At 41.2% G+C, this 15350-nt stretch overlaps 1 protein-coding gene across 1 annotated transcript in view; it reads right to left on the reverse strand.

Moving 5' to 3' along the window:
• Window positions 1-258: 258 nt before the first annotated feature.
• exoc4 (exocyst complex component 4) overlaps window positions 259-15350 on the reverse strand; it is a 162854-nt gene continuing 147762 nt past the window's right edge. The window contains exons 19-20 of the mRNA XM_062064900.1: window positions 13625-13784; window positions 259-1150 (exon numbers count right to left, since the gene is read on the reverse strand). Of these exons, the coding sequence (XP_061920884.1) occupies window positions 913-1150; window positions 13625-13784 (398 nt within the window). The 3' untranslated portion in view covers window positions 259-912. The remainder of the gene's footprint in view (window positions 1151-13624; window positions 13785-15350) is intronic.

The raw sequence follows: 15350 nt of genomic DNA on the forward strand, positions 1-15350 counted from the left end.
CAAGGAGTTGAAGGCAAACATTTGAAGGCCAAAATATTTACAATGGTGAAATGTTTTTTAAATATTGCAATATCGGCGATACTGTATTTCTTTTGTATCGGGTTGAGAACACCTGAGTGTCTTATTGCTTGTCTCAAATAGATTCCATCTGTCATCCTCCTGGAGTTAATTGTGGATGAATGCTTGAAAAGGTCAGGGAACATCATGCAATAGTAAAAAAAAGAAAAGTCCCGCTTTGGAAAAAGAAATAAAAAATCACATCGCAATAACCTTTTATTATTCATATTTGTGTATTGTGTGTTCATTGTGGACAATCAGGTGACAAGTAAGCATGATTGACTTGGTCTATATATTCATTAATATGTAGATTTAAAAAAAAAAAATGTTTTAATGTGTATTTATAGAACAAAAAAAGCAGGGGTGCTTGATGGATTATGTCCATTATAAATTGTGACATTTGTCATTATAACCCAGGGTGTCACATGACAAGCACATTAACATTCTGTTCAAGTTTCCCATGTATCGAATTATCGAAGCAGCAGCTTTTCAGGGCTTTTGCCAAGTTTAGTCAAATCCGTCGGGGGCACCCGCAGCTGTTTTCCCATCGATCCCGGCCAAAGTGTCAATATGATGGATTGTGGCGTCAGCTTCAGGGGGATCCTCGGCGGGCCCACTGAGGTATTGACAAGTCTCTGGTCGACACCCCACCCACCCCCATCCCCTGTTAAGTACTCCTCTGTGAAGTTTGTGAAGTAAACAAGTTTGGGGAATTACTTATGTGTGAGTTTCATGTACATGATTTGAAATGTGTCACATGACTTCCTCGCCTGCACTCTTAGGTGTCATCGATTATTGCAGGTAGGAACAGAAGATCGTCCTTGAAGGAAAATATAAAGCGGCGACAAAGCCGCATCATACGGTGGTGATCTTCTTGTCCTTGCTAGCCTGTTTGATGGCGGCCTGCTCGCAGACGATCTCCTTCAGCCTCTGCAGCCGCGTGTTCTGCGTGCTCAGGTCGCCTACGCCCGTCTGGCTGCGGTGCAGCAGCGACAGGGCGTTGATGTACTCCAGCTCCGTGTAGCGCACACCCTGATCCACAACCAGGTTGAGCAGCTCGTCCGCCGGGTTGTAGAGCATCTCGTAGTACTGCCTGCATAATGAGGAGGAAATGAAAGGGAAACATTATGTTCCTGTTTTTCTTTGTGTGTGCGTGTGTTTGTTATTGCGCAGCAGATTCAAAGGGAGCAGCAGCAAAGGGGAAAAAAAAAAAAAAAAAAGGCAAAGTCGCTGCTGCTGTTGCTGTCAAGCCCAATTTCCTTAAAGAGAACTTCAAGGTGCTGCTGGGAGAGGAATAATAAGAAAAAAACATTCTTTTGTGAAAACACAAAACATAGAGAACAACATTGGATTCAAACAATGAATGTTTAGGTCGCAGGGGTCAGACTCAATAAAAAACAAAGAAAGTCACATAATCCGCTGCAACGTGCACTGAAATGACCTTCAGCCTCCGCTGTGATGCGTCAGATTTTAGTGGTGTCCAAATACAACCTTTTCACTTCCGATATGATACTGATAATGGAGCCCTGAAAATTGTTACAGCAGAAATCATACATACTTGTATTAGTTTGTAGTGTATAATGTTAGAAAATGTTTAAGCAAGTGAAATTAGTCAAACAGACAACAATGGTAGATAGGGATGTACACAGTATTGGTATTTTTTGGTACTGAACGGGTCGGTTCAAGAGGACTGTTAAAATTCTGGACTAATGACGCGGCTATTGATCCAGCTGACCGTTGTAAATAAGACACCTGCACACTGTCACATTCATTCAGGTGCAGCTGCAAAGCATACATCAATCATCCATCCATCCATTTTCTACCGCTTGTCGTTTTCGGGGTCACGGGGGTTGCTAGAGCCTATCTCAGCTGGACATGGGCGGAAGGCGGGGTACACTCTGGACAAGTCGCCACCTCATCGCAGGGCCAACACAGATAGACAACATTCACACTCACATTCACACCAATTTAGTGTTGCCAATCATCCTATCACCAGGTGCATGTCTTTGGAGGTGGGAGGAAGCCGGAGTACCCGTGCAAACTCCACACGAAAAGATCCCGAGCCCAGAATCGAACTTGTTTACTGTTTATTGACACATTTGCTGTTTTAAAGGCCTACTGAAATGAATCTTTTTTATTTAAACGGGGATAGCAGATCTATTCTATGTGTCATACTTGATCATTTCGCGATATTGCCATATTTTTGCTGAAAGGATTTAGTATAGAACAACGACGATAAAGATTGCAACTTTTGGTATCTGATAAAAAAAAGGCTTGCCCCTACCGGAAGTAGCGTGACGTAGTCAGTTGAACATATACGCAAAGTTCCCTATTGTTTACAATGATGGCCGCATGAAGTGAGAGAGATTCAGACCGAGAAAGCGACAATTTCCCCATTAATTTGAGCGAGGATGAAAGATTTGTGGATGAGTAAAGTGCAAGTGAAGGACTAGTGGGGAGTTGAAGCTATTCAGATAGGGAAGATGCTGTGAGAGCCGGGGGTGACCTGATATTCAGCTGGGAATGACTACAACAGTAAATAAACACAAGACATATATATACTCTATTAGCCACAACACAACCAGGCTTATATTTAATATGCCACAAATTAATCCTGCATAAAAACACCTGCGTGTGTGTTATGCTAGCTCCTAGCTCCTCTGCTAGCTCCTAGCTCCATAGAACACGCCAATACAATTCAAACACCTGATCAACACACACAATCACTCAGCCCAAAAGACCGTTCACCTAACCCAAGGCTCATAAAGCTTATATATTTTTAAAAAGTTACGTACGTGACGCGCACATACGGTCAAGCTATCAAATGTTTAGCAGCCAAGGCTGCATACTCACGGTACCTGATATTCAGCTGGGAATGACTACAACAGTAAATAAACACAAGACATATATATACTCTATTAGCCACAACACAACCAGGCTTATATTTAATATGCCACAAATTAATCCTGCATAAAAACACCTGCGTGTTTGTTACGCTAGCTCCTAGCTCCTCTGCTAGCTCCTAGCTCCATAGAACACGCCAATACAATTCAAACACCTGATCAACACACACAATCACTCAGCCCAAAAGACCGTTCACCTAACCCAAGGTTCATAAAGTTTATATATTTTTAAAAAGTTACGTACACACGCAAAAAAAAGTTGCGCACATACGGTCAAGCGATCAAATGTTTAGAAGCCAAAGCTGCATACTCACAGTAGCACGTCTGCGTCTTTGTCATCCTAATCAAAGTAATCCTGGTAAGAGTCTGTGTTGTCCCAGTTCTCTACAGGCGTCTGTGTATCGAAGTCAAAAGTCCTCCTGGTTAGAGTCTCTGTTATCCGAGTTCTTCCATCTTGACTGCATCTTCCGGGAATGTAAACAAAGAAGCGCCGGCTGTGTACTGTTGTGGCTGACTACGTTCGAAAAATACGTCCATTTCGCACCGACAACTTTCTTCTTTGCTTGCTCAGCTTCCTTCTCCATAATGCAATGAACATGATTGCAACAGATTCACGAACACAGATGTCCAGAATACTGTGGAATTATGAAATGAAAACAGAGCTTTTTCGTATTGGCTTCAATGTGGAAGGCATGTCCGTGTTCCTCGGTTTACGTCACGCGCATACGGCATCCTCAGAGGCGTTTCGAACCGGAAGTTTAGCGGCAAATTTAAAGTGTCACTTTATAAGTTAACCCGGCCGTATTGGCATGTGTTATAATGTTAAGATTTCATCATTAATATATAAACTATCAGACTGCGTGGTCGGTAGTAGTGGGTTTCAGTAGGCCTTTAAACTGCAATATTGTAGAATCAAGCACACTTATCACATATGTTTAGCTTGCGTGCTAGTGTGCTTAGCTGTTGTGTAGCTGCTAGCTCCTAATTGGCCTAAAGCCTACCAAGTTTACATTTTGTAAATGACTGCTGAGTGATGCATGAGAACGCATATGAATGAATAACAGTAAAAACATTTGCTGTACACACTCACACATAAACGTGAAGTGCCGCCATTGTCTGACGCATGGTCTCTTGATGGTCTACAAAGAATATTAACGCCGCACGGACGCCGCATGTATTGCTCTTATGTGACACGCGAGGAAGAGGGAAATGATCACAATTCACTTCCAGCTATCGTAGTGAGTGAGTAAGGAAGCCATTATAGTGTAAGCTGCCTCTGTCAGTGTGTTTGCTGTCTCACATTAGTTAGCTGGACAGGCAAGGCAATGAAGGGAAGCGAGATAGGATGGATAAGATAATAGATGGATGAGTCTGTGCATCCATGGCAACGACAGAAAACAAGCTTAGCCATCCACTCATTTATTTTCTAACGCTTGTCCGTCTCGGGGTCGCGGGTGGCTGGAGCCTATCCCAGCTGCATTGAATGATGAAAATTCATATTTAAAAAACGATTTCAGTTTCTGGTTAATTGTGTGGCTTGATCAACTAAGGATCACTTTCACAACTTTCTATGCGTACATTTTAGTTGCTGCACTGCATCCTACTGAGAGATGTTAGTACTATCTCACATACTGTAAGCTCTCGGTATGAATCCAACAATAGACATATTCCTAACCAGGCAGGATTTTCTTGTATTGGATCTCATTAGTTGTACGTAACGAAGTGGATATTTCCCCAGACAGTATTGCCATCATCGTTCCTCTGCTAATGAGGGGAAGTCAGCAGAGACCAGCGTCATCATGAAGACACAGTGAAATACATTAAATATAATTTATTGAATATCGGCAGCAACTTTATTTAGGGCAGTGCTTGTCAAATAGTGAGGCATCAGGGATCAGGGACATTTCTGGTATGAACATCTGTATTCAAGCTGGAACAATCAACACAAGCCTCCAGCTCGATGGTAGCAGTACTCCAGTAAATCAACAGGCTGACCAGGAAATATGATGAATTATAATTTTACATGTATACCATGCCGGTAGGTAGTGAGGACGTATAGTATCATCTAGTTTTCACGTATAAAATAATCACTAAATTTATCTTGACACAAACAAGAGAGCAGGTTCTCAATACTACTTCAATTCCTAAAACAACATATCAGGGAGGCATTTTTATTTCAATTTATATAGAAAAATTCTGTGTTGGTGTTAAAATTGGACCGTTTGATATGTTTCTACCCACAAGGAAACATTACATTTATATTAGTTCAGCTGATGTAGCATGAATTTGTCTCTGTCATTTATTGTTAGTTAATAATGTGTACTCTATCATGTTTTTAGGATAAAATGTTTATTTTTCACGACAAGTACGGTAATGCAATTGCAGCTTTGATTACTGTACAATATTAATATTGATCTGCTACGATATAAGCAGGAATCTAATTTTGTTATTTAGTAGAATGTTAAATAAGGTTTGACCAAATAAATTAGTAGAACCATTGTAAGTATGAACAACACTGACCTATGTATTAACGTCTGGAATGGACTCATGATGTCCTTAAGTTGAAGTGTAGTGGTTATTGTTTTTGGTGACACTAAGAGGCCACAATAATTCATGAACCCCATGACGCAGTAAGCTGAATGATGCGGACACGTTTGTTACTGGATGCTTTCTAATATGCTCTTGCTTTAGACTGTACGTGTAAGTAATACGCAACTATAAGTATTTGATACTTGTTTATATTGACAAATGTGCGGTTTTAGTCTGCAATGTCTAGTAAGTCTAGCTTGTGTGCTTATCTGTTGTGTAGCTGCTAGCTCCTAGTAGCCTATAGCCTACCATGCTTACATTTTTGAAAATGATTTGACTAAAAGAGATGAAAAGACCAACCTTGAGCGCATATTGGAGGACTTTAGATGTTAACATGCTATCCAGCTTTGCACAAATATACACGCAGCAGGACTGCTTGTACCAACCAATATCACCCAATCCTTGTTTTTTTGCTGATATTGGATCAATTTGATTTGTTTTTTTTACTTTGTATTTACCCAGGAAAGTCCCAGAAAGCATTTATTTTGCAAGGGAGTCCTGCCTCAAACAGTCAGTGCAGTTGAGCGTAGCAAGGTGGGTGAAGTGTCTTGCTCAAGGACACAACGGCCGTGGCTACAGTACTGTAGGGTGGCGTAATCTGAATACAAACCTGGAACCCTCAAGTTGCTGGCACGGCCGCTCTACCATCTGAGCCACGCCATATATCAATATTGGATCAAAAAGGGTTAGGATTACTTCTTACTACTCCTTTTCAAACATGTTGAATTGTGCAAGTTTAAACATTAGTCAATGTAACTTAGTTAAGCATATTGTGAATAAACTACAACATTTACTTCATTTGTCTTCCTCTCCTGTGAATTTAAAGTGTTTAAAAGCTGTGCCATTAGTCCTTCGCTGAGAATAGTCAATCGACGTGAATTATATTTATATAGCGCTTCTCTCTAGTGACTCAAAGCACTTTTACATAGTGAAACCCAATATCTAAGTTACATTTAAACCAGTGTGGGTGGTATTGGGAGCAGGTGGGTAAAGTGTCTTGCCCAAGGACACAACGGCAGTGACTGGGATGGCGGAAGCGGGGATCGAACCTGGAACCCTCAAGTTGCTAGCACGGCCACTCTACCAACCGAGCTATACCGTAGTGCACGACTAGATGATTGCTAGTTCACAGTGAATACATGTAGGTGTTTACATACGCTCTAAAACGAAATTTAATGCAATTTGTTTTTGTTCAGTGCATGAAGTGAAGAGGTGCAAGCGTTTGGACGGTCGCAAACAGAGAGCAGCCGTGACAGCAAAACGGTGAAAAGGGAAGTGGGGAGGAAAAACAAAAATGGGTGACAGGGAGGGAGACACACGCCAATGGAAGTGACAGTGTGCCGCGGCCCGGGCCCTAAATACAAACAGTTTTATCTGTTGACACCTCGCTAGCTTCTGACACGCCTGTCAGCTGTACTTATTACCACCTTCTCTCTGGAGAGACAGTTTCCACTGCAAACACACACACACACACACACACACACGCTTCACGTCTTTAAGACGCACTTTGTGTTGGTGTACTTGAGGCACAATGGCGTCCGTGCACTGACGTCGTCGTTTCCTTTGGCAGACGGGTGGGGGTAGGTGGGGAAGCTTGTCAGGTGGTTGTTGTGCTCGCAGCCAATGACAGCCCTTAGCTACCTGCCTACATGGGTCACTGCACAGTGTTTATGAGAGAGGATGGGAACACATTTGAGGGGCGGCACACAAACTAACAGATCAACTGGGAAGGAAAAAGACAAGCGAGTTGAAAGCGCGTTCAGGTTCTCGCTGCTGCTCCTTGCTATGGTCAGAGTCTAGTTTTTTTAGAACAAGCTGAAGAAAAGACAAAGGAAGCTCATGTGTTTAAACTTGCACATCTCAACATGTTTCAAAAAGGAGTAGGAAGAAGCACAGCTTATTTAATTCTAACACTTCACTATTACTCAGCAATTACTTTATGCTTGTATACTACATGTGTTTAACTATTCTCTAATAGGAAAAACAAAAAAAGTGTAATAAGAGATAGATTATTTAATAATTAATTAATACATAAAGAATACATTGCTTACTGTAAGTCCTACTTTTTATATAATTTTTTGGATATTTTTTGCCCCAGTTATTGTACACTGTCTTGGTTAATCAAACTAACCACACATCAGCCCTTTGAGACACTTGTGATTTAGGGCTATATAAATAAACATTGATTGATTGATTGATTGATCAAACTGGCATGTTTGCCCAATTATCATTATGAGTACCATTCTGTGATTTTTATTTATTTTTTATTGAGTATTACTGTAGATAATCCACCACGGGAAATAAGAATGTTGCGAGAGCCAGCCCTTTGGTAAAGAAGGTGGGAAACACTTCTGAAAATAACTTGCAATAATGTGATCAATATTGGATCAGTGTGGCTCGACCCTCTCCTCCTCCCTTTCCACTTCTTTGCCCACTATAGTCTTCAATAAAGGTGAAAGTGATATTAAATAAATATTCATTCATAAATTTACTTCATCCACATTGTTTTTAGCACAAAACTGTAAATATTCTCTACAAAATGTGTTTTATGTAAATATTTTTGAGCGTCTGGAACAGAATAATTTGACTTACTATATTTTACTATATTTCTATAGGAAAGACTGCTTCGATTTGTGTACAGTTTGGGCTTCTTCTTACCTTTTTGAACAAATCACTGAAGAAGGACAACTGAACAGTATATGATAAATCGCATGATGTAATATAATATTTAGTGGTGTCCCCATACAAATGTTTCACTTTTGATCCAATGCCAATATTGGAGCCTTGAGTATTGGCCGATATTAATCCGATACAAAATCAGCAGGAATCATACAGTACCGTAAATTCCGGAATATAAGAATCAACTTTTTTCCTGCTATTGAACCCTGCAACTTATACAAAAATGCGGGTAATTTATGGATTTTTCTTTGCTTATGGCCATAATACAAATTGCTCTAAAAAACACAAACAAGCAAAGACACCTGAATGGTGTGTTATTAATCGAGCTTTAGCGTCATCTTTTGGATGATTTCGCTCGCTGCAGGTGCTGCAGTGCCCTTCTGTTTAGACTAAAGCTTTCAACCTGAGGTTTGTCTTCCAGCCGTCCATAGCATTTCTACTCATATGGATTCTTCATCCATTACTCTAAGCAATGTTTGTAAGTTTTACTGTATGACTAAAACTAAGTGCTAAACAAAAAAATACAACCTACAAACATAATACAATTATCCTTTACTGGACAATGTCTGCTCTTACTTCAATAACGACTAATAGGCTGTCCAAATTTTCCCGTTTATGTGAAGGATTAATCATGATGCACACGAAGGGTTTTAGCAAGGAAAAGTCTTCCTGCAGACACCATATTCAGTTGTGTGTGATGATGCGCAATCAGCAGGACATCGCGTTCAGCTCACAGTAAAGCAGCAGAGGTCTACTTAGCTGTGTGTTCTCAATCAGCCGCAAAAAAAAAGTCAGTCTGTGTTAGCGCTTATAATAACAACATCGCTAATATTTGGTTAATATTCAATTCACGATATGTATACAGAGTATTGTTGACAGCTTTTGGATGGTTATTTCGAGCAGTGGTTTTTTTAATGTTGATTTAATTAAAAAAAAAAAAAAAAAAAAAAATAAAAAAAGATATATATACATATATATATACACATACCGTAATTTCCGGACTATAAGCCGCTAAATTTTTCCCCTCGTTCTGGTCCCTGCGGCTTATACAACGGTGCGGCTTATATACGGCCTGTTCTTCTCCGACACCGACGAAGAGGATTTCGGTGGTTTTAGTACGCAGGAGGAAGACGATGACACAATGATTGAAGACTGACTTTTCATATACCGGTAGGCTGGTTATTTTGATAACGTGCATGCGAGCACTTTGTATTACTTTGCACCGTTGTATTATTTGTACTCTGCACGAATGCTGTTCGCCATGTCAAAGATGTGAAAGTTTGATTATAAGATTGAAAGATTTATAGTTAATAAATGGGACGCTTTGCGTTCCCAAACAGTCATCTCTGTCCCGACAATCCCCACCGTGGTAGCAGGAACCCCTATATACTACGTTAATTACACATCAAAACCCTGCGGCTTATAGTCGGGTGCGGCTTATATATGGAGCAATCTGTATTTTCCCCTAAATTTAGCTGGTGCGGCTTATAGTCAGGTGCGGCTTATAGTCCGGAAATTACGGTATATATATATTTATTTTTTTATTTTTTATTTTTTTAAATTTCTTGTGCGGCCCGGTACCAATCGGTCCACGGACCGGTACCGGGCCGCACAAAATACTTGTGCGGCCACTGGGATACCAGTGGTCCCCAACCCGGTGGTTGGGGACCACTGATTTAGAGGGTATTGTGGGCAAAATAAAGAGCCGCCCATTGACTATATTGTTAGCGGACTTTTTTATGTATTATTTATTTACGACTTAGAATGCATAGAAAAAGAAAAACGTGTTCATGTCTTATATAGGGATTGTGGATAAACAGTGCATCTCTCTTTAATTGTTGCGTATTTCTAGTGTGGCTGATCTGATAATATGGTCAGAGTGCAGAAGCGTTAGTCCAGTGACGTCAAACTCCGGAAATTACCGAAGATGTTTGGAGCGGAATATTCAAAATGGCTGACTGAATTTGTGGCATTTTGTGATGTTTAGATGGTATTTTCACATACTTTTCAGATGGTAAATACAATTGGATATGGTTTAATTGATACAATGACTTTAAGTTGAAGTGGAGTCGTAATTGTTTTTTGGTGACACGGACACCAAGTGGTCACAATAATTCCTAACGTTAAGATCATGATGCAGTTGGTTGAATGATGCGGACATGTTTGTTACTGAATATTTTTAATGCGCATCTACCTTGAAGACTTTGTATGTGTAAGTAATATGCAAATATAGTTATTGATACTTGTGTATGTCTACAAATGTGTTCTAGACTGCAACATAGTTTGGTTAGGGACACTTATTACATGTTATAGTGTGCTTAGCTGTTGTGTAGCTGCTTGTTCCTAGTAGTCTATGTATAGCCTGCTATGTTTACCTTTTGTAAATGACTTGACCAAAACATTAGAAAAGACCAACCATGTGTGCTTATTGGAGGACATTTAGAGCTTTGCAGGACTGACTGCTTGTATCGGTCGTTAAAACACACATTTTACATGCAAGCACTTTATAATCCCATAAATGTTTTGTTTTTTTGCTGATGACGTACAAATATCATTATTGGATCAAAACACCCATATTAGATTGCTTGATTGGACTGGTTCTTACAATCCCTGATGAAATCAGCACAATACTGGAGAGCCATCTTCTTAAGTGGGGTTGGAGATATTCTAGGGTGGGATTGGCGCTGACCTCTAAAGGTTGCCAAACAACACATCATCAGTTGTGTGCACCCGACTCATTGGGTGTTTCGGTCTTTAATCACAATACACCCTTGTCAAAGGCTGACCAACCACAGCTTAATCAGGTGTGGGCATCTGTTGTCAGGCCATGCGGTTATTTTGCAGCCCATACAGTGTATTTCCGTTTTAGCACTTTTCGGCTACAACGGAAGGCAATCAAGTTATTTGATTGCCTTCCGTTGGGCCTGACCTCTGATTCCCACCTCCTTTAGGAGCCTTGTGGTAAAGCTGGCTACAAAGCCTCTGTAGCCCACCTCCACTGGAAACACCTTACGCTCCAACATAGCTCCTCTCTTCCTGCCGCTAAATTGGTCACATCCCGCATGATCCCAAGGGACCGTCAGCTCAACGATGAAGAAACATTGGCAGGTATTGGGCCAGAGGACCAAGTCTGGCCACAGGGTGGTCACTGTGATTTGGGGTGGGAATGTGAGCCTCTGGCTTACGTCCATTCACATTTCCCAATCTCTCGCTGTGTTGACTGTGCATGAGTCTGCAGTTGTTCCCTTGTTGCATTGTTTATTTCCTTCTCGAATTATGGATGATGTTAACTTTAGGACAGTATCCTGAGTACCTATGGGCAAGGCGTTGATGGCTATCCTCTTCTGTTTCAGTTCTGCGGCGAAGCACTTCAACACTGACCTTGCAGCCCACCAGGATATGATTGAGGTCTGCAGGGACTGCACATAGGAGACAGGCTGGATTATTTCCGAACGAGAGATGTAGGTTGGTTGGAAAGGGAAGGACATTATACGCGGCTCTGATTATGAAGCTCAGCCAGTTGGAATCCATGTTCCATAGTTCGCCCCATCCAATTTTCTTCTTTTCCAGGCCATCCCATCTCATCCATCGACCTTGCTGAGCTTGGGAGACTGCATTAGCACATTTGGCTGCCTTCTCTTGATGACGCAGCTCCTCCAGCACAAGGTGTCGGCGTTATGATGGGGCAGCCTTTTTTCACGTAGGTGTTGTTCCCATCCCAAGGCCCCCTCTGCCACTCTGTACTTGCCCCATAATGTCCTGGTGTATGAGGGCGGCTTTTGCTTCTGCCATTGCTGCAGTTGGCTTCCATTTCCTTCCTGTTGCTAGGATGGGGGCTGCGCCTCAAACTAATGTTTCCTGTGATTATGTTAGGGTCATTTACAGCCTGGCTTTGGTAATAATTATAAATATTTTTTCTCTTGTTCAGTTTCTTAAACTTGTTTGAGTTACCGGCTCACTCGGTTCCATAGTTTTACTGCACATATTAAAATGCTAGAAGTGTTTAGTTTTGTCCCTGCATATATTTGTTTTTATTTCAATGTAGTTCTTCTCTGTGTTGTTGAAAACGATTGTTGTACATTGACATGTTGTTGTTTGTCGAGTGCATTATTTACGCACCAGTTATGTGAATTTACATGTATGCGAATGAATAATTAGCTGCTGTCATTACATGAAGATGCTGTGGGGGAAAAAAGCAACTAATTTAGTCGTTTTAGGGTTGGTAGAAAAAGGGGGGAAGCAGCTTTAAAGAACAAATATTGTGTGCTAATTATATCGCAATATGGCTCTTAAAAGGCATTGACATATGTTGCTTGAATAAATAATAATAAATCACAGAGTCCAGCAGAGCGGGCTGTTGCTAAGCAACGCTGACTAACTTTTGTGTTGTGTTTCATCTCGACTGCGTCTCGTCTCTGCTGGAGGCGTGGATGGTGGACAGGAGGGTGGGAAGACAAGAGGGGGGAGTGTGTGTGTGTGTTTGCGTGAAAGAGCTTAGACAGCCAGATACAGGACATATAGGGTTTACATAGAGGTGACCACAAGGTGGCAATGTTTCCACACCTTTCCTGTTGAAGGGCACAATGTGTGTGTGTGTGTTAAGTTCTTCATGCGTTCTGCAGTGCTGGCTAGTGGCCGGCTCAGTTTTAACTCAAATCAATGCTTATTACGATGCCCTTGTCCATGTCTCGCTCTTCCCCACACAAGCACACGCATGCAGGAAAACAGCATGAACACGCACGCACGCGCGCACACAGTACATGAGAAGCATCTGCTGCCTCTCATGAGAGCAGTCTTCCAAAAAAACAAGAAATGTTAACGTCTCAGACTGCTCGAGCTCCGCCTTCTGCTCTTGTCAGCGCATCACAGCACAACTTGGAAAAAGTCATATCATTAGAAACATGTTACCTATTCCCTGATACGACAGCCTGCATGCTAATGATGTGGATGTGGCTGGACCTCGTGTGACGGGTGTGCATGTCTTTGTGTGTGTGATCCAGAAAGCCGCAGAATGTGTAAACAAAGTGCGCGGCGAATCCCAATCAACATCTCGCAATCAGGGCGGCGGAGAGGCGGCGTGGGGACAAGGGAGAGAGAAGGCGCCGCCATCGCTCGCCATAATCAAAGTTGACAGAGGGGAGAAACAACACACTAATCAATGCTCTTTCTTACACATTCATGGTGGCTTCAGTTAACGCTTTTTTTTTCTGCTTTTACTATTGACTGAAACGTTCGCAACACAAGTGCACTAGATTTGTGCTGTTCAAGCTTCTTTGGCTTTGTTGCAAGAAGAATCCATAACAATTAACATCAGCAAACAAGAGCTGCTAAAGCTGCTTAATCCTCCATGCCAACTTTCCCGTACTGCTTCTCTCTGTATAAGAGAAGATGCATACCTGGCAAAGTCAAGGTCCGCCTCTCTGGACATGGTGATGTTGGTGAGGTTCTGCTGCAGGACAAAGATGTTCCTGCACATCTTCTTGATGCCCGACTCGCTGATCCTCTTGAAGTACTGCGCCCCGTTGATCAGGATGCAGGAGATCAAATGACCCAGACCTTGTTGGAGAATCATGTTTTAGTCATTTCACTAAAATGAGTAAACCCCTCACATTTATAATATTCAAACAATACTGTAGAAATGATTGCATTTTGAATTAGTCAGTGTTAAGGGTGTCCTGATATGATATCGGTCCAATATCAGCAAAAGTGTATCTGATTATACAGTATGTGCTTGCATGTAACATGTGTGATAAATGTCCGATACCACCTCAGTGGACTTGTGTTTAGAGTGTACGCCCTGAAACTGGGAGGTTGTGAGTTCAAACCCCGGCCAAGTCATACCAAAGACTACAAAAAATGTGACCCATTGCCTCCCTGCTTGGCACTCAGCATCAAGGGTTGGAATTGGGGGTTAAATCACCAAATGATTCCCGAGCGCTGCTCACGCTGCTGCTCACGCTGCTGCTCACGCTGCTGCTCACCTCCCAGGGGGTGAACATCGGGATGGGTCAAATGCAGAGGATACATTTCACCACACCTAGTGTGTGTGAGACAATCGTTGGGACTTTAACTTTAACTTAACTAGATACATGCAGTCCTGCAGCGTGTTCACTTGTGCAAAGCTGAACAGCCAGCACACAAGGTTGGTGTTTTCTTCTATTTTAGTCAATTTATTTACAAAAGGTAAACATGGTCTAAGCACACCAGCTAGGAATACGTAATAAGTGTCCTTCACTGAACATTACTGCAGTCTAAAGCAGCATATTTGTCAATATAAAGAAGTTTAGTTGCATATTACTTACACATACAAACTATCCATGGCAGAAGCATATTACAAAGTATCCAGTAACAAACGTGTCCACATCATTCAACTTACTGCACCATGATATTAACTTCATTAATTATTGTGAACACAAATGTTGCTAAAAAAATCAATTACCACTCCATTTCAACTTAATGACAGCATAAATATATTCCAGATGGTTAAAAATAAATAGGTTAGTGTTTGCCATACCTACCACTGTTTTCTGTTTGACTAATTTTACTTGACTAAAACTTTTCCAATGTTCCACACTACAAAATAACTCAAGTTTGTGCTATGATTCCTGTTGATATCGTATCGGATTAATCAGCCAATACCAAAGGCTCCAATATTGATATTGTATCGGAAGTGAAAAAGTTGTACATCATTAGTCAGTGTACAGCTTGCATTGCAGTAGAGATTTATTATGCAATGGAAACAAGTATCTGGACACAAAGTTCAGTACCAAGTATTTAGTGTAAACATTGTTATCTTGAACTGCCTTCACCAGCAATGCACATGTTGTTACTGGAATCTATGGCTGGACAATTAATTGAATTTTGATTTGGATGATGGCTTCCCACGATCATCAAAATACAATAATAACAATAAAAAAAATATAAATGAGTTGTGCAGCAGGCATGCAAACTTCCGAGAATGTAACGATGAAATTTCCCCACAGGGACTAATAAAGTATACGAGTGACGATTACAAAACAAATGAGGAATAAATGAGTGAAAAACAGACCACGTCTACTAGAAGTTTGGGATCTCACCACAATTTTGCAAATTTTTATTTGACACATCAATATTATGCCTGAT

The sequence above is a fragment of the Entelurus aequoreus genome, linkage group LG12 (assembly GCF_033978785.1).
Source record: "Entelurus aequoreus isolate RoL-2023_Sb linkage group LG12, RoL_Eaeq_v1.1, whole genome shotgun sequence".
In the NCBI taxonomy this organism is placed as follows: Eukaryota; Metazoa; Chordata; class Actinopteri; order Syngnathiformes; family Syngnathidae; genus Entelurus; species Entelurus aequoreus.